This window comes from Galeopterus variegatus, unplaced genomic scaffold (genome assembly GCF_000696425.1).
Source record: "Galeopterus variegatus unplaced genomic scaffold, G_variegatus-3.0.2 Scaffold524, whole genome shotgun sequence".
NCBI lineage: Eukaryota > Metazoa > Chordata > Mammalia > Dermoptera > Cynocephalidae > Galeopterus > Galeopterus variegatus.
Window position 1 is genome coordinate 585,301 of NW_007726635.1, and position 4,702 is coordinate 590,002.

At 63.9% G+C, this 4,702-nt stretch overlaps 1 protein-coding gene across 1 annotated transcript in view; it reads left to right on the plus strand.

Moving 5' to 3' along the window:
• The window catches only part of LOC103588094 (tyrosine-protein phosphatase non-receptor type 11-like), a 12,176-nt gene that overhangs the window by 4,694 nt on the left and 2,780 nt on the right, over positions 1 to 4,702 (plus strand). Inside the window, exons 2-10 of the mRNA XM_008569692.1 lie at positions 355 to 477; positions 1,355 to 1,552; positions 2,026 to 2,221; positions 2,303 to 2,422; positions 2,780 to 2,893; positions 3,008 to 3,104; positions 3,351 to 3,430; positions 3,808 to 3,963; positions 4,212 to 4,343. Of these exons, the coding sequence (XP_008567914.1) occupies positions 355 to 477; positions 1,355 to 1,552; positions 2,026 to 2,221; positions 2,303 to 2,422; positions 2,780 to 2,893; positions 3,008 to 3,104; positions 3,351 to 3,430; positions 3,808 to 3,963; positions 4,212 to 4,343 (1,216 nt within the window). The remainder of the gene's footprint in view (positions 1 to 354; positions 478 to 1,354; positions 1,553 to 2,025; positions 2,222 to 2,302; positions 2,423 to 2,779; positions 2,894 to 3,007; positions 3,105 to 3,350; positions 3,431 to 3,807; positions 3,964 to 4,211; positions 4,344 to 4,702) is intronic.

Consider the following 4,702-nt stretch of genomic DNA (forward strand, 5'->3'; position numbering starts at 1 on the left):
TGAAGGGGTGGTGGGGGTGGTGGGGGTGGGACAGGGTCTGCTGATGGGCCAGCTGCGGGGTGCCCTGAGAAGCTGGGACACCGTGGAGGGACAGGGAGAACTTGAGCCAAGAGGTTCCTGATGGCGTCCTCATGGAGGTGCTGGAGGGGTCCCACCCACCCGCCACTGCACCCCTGTCCCCAGGACCCCACAGCCTCCCCCATTCCTCCCAGACCCCCGGTCATTGCTCATCACCAGCTTGCTGCACGGGGTCGCCCCACACTGGCATCGTGGGTGTTTGCCACAAAGACAGTGGTGGAGATTGGGTGTGGGGCAGGGTTCTGCAAGGTCACCCACACGCTCTCCCCTTTCCAGGTGGTTTCACCCCAATATCAGTGGGGTGGAGGCAGAGAAGCTGCTCCTTTCCAGAGGCCAGCACGGGAGCTTCCTGGCCAGACCCAGCAAGAGCAGCCCGGGGGGCTTCACGCTGTCTGTCAGGTGGGCGGTCCCCTGGCCAGGTGTGAGCAGGCCTTGGTCTCAAGGGGTCTGAACACTTCAGCTGGGGACACAGGTGGGGTGGTGGGAAGCGTCCTGGTTAAGTGAGGCCCAGCTAGCCGCTGGACATCCGAGAACCTGGGTGCTGTGGGATAACAGCTTGGGGAGGGTGGCTAGGAGTTGGGCCTGGTGGCCTCTGGGCAGGAAGGAACATTTACAGGGGCCTTTGGAGAGGACTCGATGAGGTGGGGGCATCAGCACGACCCCGCACCTGCCCTCTTAGGGGCCTGGGTCCGGGCAGGGGGCCTCAATGGCCATGATTGTGCTCCCCAGCTCCTGGGGGTGCTTCCCTCTGCCACCCATTGGGGGTCTGGCCTGAGCCCTTGAAAGAGCCACAGTGTGCGGAGGAGGGGTGGGGGAGGGGCTGTGACTGGCAGAGTGACAGTCAGTCAGACCCCCATCTGCCTTGGATGGGGAAGAGCCAGCCTGTGAGGGAGGATGGTGGTTGGGGCCGGGGGCTTCTAACAGGGCTCTAGATCTCACTGTGGGGTCTGGGCAAGCAGTCTTAGTGGCACGTGGGCGGACGGGCATGGGGCCTGGAGTGAGGCAGAGCCATTGGTGGAAGGCTGCCCCAGCCTCAGGCTCCAGGCTAGGGGTTAGGGGTGTGGGGTGTGGGGGCTGGGGACACCGGCTGGGCGGGCTGCAGCAGGGAGGGGCCTGGCCTTGGCCCCACTGCTCCTGGCAGGGAACAGCAGGCAGGGACTGTAACCTCAGTTCAGGAAAAGCCCAGGGACTGTTCCAGAAGCTGAGGGTGGCAATGAGAAGGGGGATGGATGGCGGGAGCCTGGCACCCCCCAACAGCAGCTGGTCCGCCCTCCAGGCGCCATGAGGAGGTGACCCACATCAAGATCCAGAACACGGGCGACTACTACGACCTCTATGGAGGGGAGAAGTTTGCAACACTGGCAGAGCTGGTGCAGCACTACACGGGCCAGCATGGGGGCCCACTTCGCGAGCGCAGCGGGGCCCCCGTGGAGCTACGGCACCCGCTGGGCTGCCAGGACCCCACATCAGAGCGGTGAGCCCCGGCCAGGCATCTGCGTGTCTGTCTGCATGCGTGTGCATGAGTTTGAGGGGCAGTGTCTGCTGGGCATGGCTTCATGATTGGGGACAGTCCAGCAAAGCTGAGGGTGTGTCCTGCACCCCCTCGGGTCCTGAGCCTCATTCCTCCAAGTCCAAGTCTCTGGACACAGGGGTGCAGGGGTGCAGGAGTCCTGCTCTGGTCCCACCGTGCATCTGCCAGGGAAGGGGGAGATGGTTTGGGGAGGCCACCCTGCCCCTCCTTTCTGAGGACCAGGCTGCCCCCTGGTGGCCTCCCCGGGCCCTGCAGAGCCCGCCTGTCCTGCCTCCCACTGGCACCTGAGTCGGGGGTGCAGTCTGGCCCCCAGGGCTGCTGTCTCCAAGCCTTCTGCTTTGTGTGGGTCTTTGTCCATCACCTGGCCAGGCCGTGGCCCCCAGCCTCACCTGTGCTTGCTTCCACTCCTGGGCCAGCTGGTACCATGGGCACCTGTCTGGCAAGGAGGCCGAGAAGCTGCTGATGGAGAAGGGACGTCCGGGCAGCTTCCTGGTGCGAGAGAGTCAGAGCAAACCCGGAGACTTTGTGCTGTCGGTGCTGACTCAGGAGCTGGACAAATTGCAGGGCGTGGACCGCCGGGCCCGGGTCACCCACATCATGATCCGCTTCCAGGTGGGAGGTGGCAGCAGGGTGGGGAGTGCCTCTGGGAAGGGCTGGTGGCCGTGGCCAGGCCCCTCACTGCCGCCCCCACAGTCAGACGGGAAGTACGACGTGGGCGGTGGAGAGCGGTTCGACACCCTTCGAGAGCTGGTTGAGCACTACAGGAAGAACCCCATGGTGGAGAAGTCAGGGGCCGTGGTGCACCTCAAGCAGGTGTGCCCCCGTGCATGTCAACCCTGGATCCAGAGCGGGCATCTCCCCATGCGTGGGGGCAAGGGAGGCCGGCACAGCCCCATCCAGGAAGGCCAGGGGGCGTAGGCTGGCGTCAGCCAAGACTTCCTGCAAGGGGGCTCCCGGGAACCTGAGTGGCCGAGGGGAAGGGGGACGTATAGCCCCAGCTGTGGTGGACCTTCACACGAGACCTCAGTGACTTTCCCAGATGAGAGCACCAGGCTCGGGGCAAGGGGCCACGTGGAAGGGTGTGGGACCAGGGCAGCTGTCCCCAGGGGAGGACTGGGGTCGCTGGACTCTGGGCCCTGCTAAGCCTCAACTCAGGCCTCTCACTGCCAGCCCCTCAAAGCCACGAGGATCGCTGCTGAGAGCATCGAGAGCCGTGTGCGGGAGCTCAGCGCAGCCGCAGACGCCAGCGAGAAGGCCAAGCAGGGCTTCTGGGAGGAGTTCGAGGTGCTCCCCGCCTCTGCCCGTCCTGACTCCCGTCTCTGGGGCTGGGGCCCTAGAGGGGTGTAGGGGCAGGGAAAGGGGCTCTGGGGCGGGGACTGAAGGCTCCATTCCCTCCAGATGCTGCAGCAGCAGGAGTGCCGGCTCCTGTACCCCCGGAAGGAGGGACAGCGGCCAGAGAACAAGCCCAAGAATCGCTACAAGAACATCCTTCCCTGTGAGGACCATGGTGGGGCTGGCGTGGGGCCTGGCTCCACTCGCCACATGTACATGTGGGGGCCCATCTGTTGGGGTCTGGGGGTGCAGGGAGTGCGTCTGCCATCACTGATGTACGTCCCCTCTTGCACACCCCGAACCCCTCCTCCCCCATCTCCGCTCACCATGGGGTCCAAGGGCAAGAGGCAGGTGGGGCCCACGAGCTTCTGTCTTCCCTGTGAGACCTGAGCCGCATCTCCCCTCCCAGTTGATACCACCCGTGTCATCCTGCGTGACGTGGACGACAGCGTGCCTGGAGCCGACTATATTAACGCCAACTACATCAGGGTGGGTGTGCCAGGGAGGCAGGTGTGTGTGGCATGCGACTGCGTGACCCCACCGTTGACCAGTGAGGACATCTTAAACTTCGGGAGCCTGAAGCTCCTGCTGGCAGGTCCAGGAAGAGCCAGAGTCCCAAGAGACCATGGGCAAAGTGTGGACCCTGGCAGGGCAGTAGACATGGGGGGACGTGTAGGCGGCAGTCCCCCAGGGGTCCTCAGAGGGCTGGTCTGAACATTGGTCCTAAGCCCCTTCCTGGCCTGGAGTGTGAGGAACTGTGTTTGAGCTGCCTGGGGCTATTTTGCATAACATTTGCATAACTTGTGCCTTTCCTCCCAGCTTTAGTTGCTGGAAACTGCAGGTAGTTGACCCCCACCCCTTTTCAGAGTGACCCAGAGGAGAAGCCAGGCCATGAACGGGGCAAGGTGTACATTGCCACACAGGGCTGTCTGCAGACCACGGTGGCTGCCTTCTGGGCCATGGTGTACCAGGAGAACACGCATGTCATTGTCATGACCACCAGGGAGGTGGAGCGAGGCCGGGTAGGTGTGCGGTACTGGCGCTCTGCATGCTTGTCCCGCCCTGTGCTGGCAGCTGGCCCAGCCGTGCCTCTCCTTCAGCTGGTCACCTTCCTGACTGGGCTGCAGAACCTATGGGACACTGGGGATGGGGGCGTGGGGAGGGCCCAGGAGAGCCCCAGTGAATGCACGTGTATGCGTGTCTCTGCAGGGTGCTGGGCAAGGGTGCTGGTGGTCTTCCAGCGAGGCTGATGCAAAGCACTTCCCCCCAGAACAAGTGTTTCCGGTATTGGCCAGAGCTGCATGGCAGCCAAGAGTATGGCCACGTGCACGTGAGCAATGTGGCTGAGCGCCAGGCCCAGGGTTACTGCGTGCGGGAGCTGCAGGTGTGGCAGCCAGACCAGGTGGGCCTAGTGGGCAATGGAACCTGCAGGGCTATGGATCAGGGTGGTCCAGGGGATACTCAGATCCATGCTGGGGGTGAGGAGACCCTGAGCTGGGAGACCCCCCCACACCTGGCTTCACCCAACACCAGTGGCTTTGGTGGCTTTCATGTCCTTCAACCCAGTGGGCACAGTCCAGACCTGGGCTCTGGGCACTGTCCACTGAGGCCGGCCACATTCTCCACATAGGCCCCAGGCCCCCGTCCGGGTGGCCTCACTCACATGCGCCTCTCCCTGGCCCATTCTGCAGCTTCTGTCTCCTATGTGGGCCAGTAGTGCCTATTTCTGTCCCAGGCACAGATTCCCTCCCCCACCCCTTC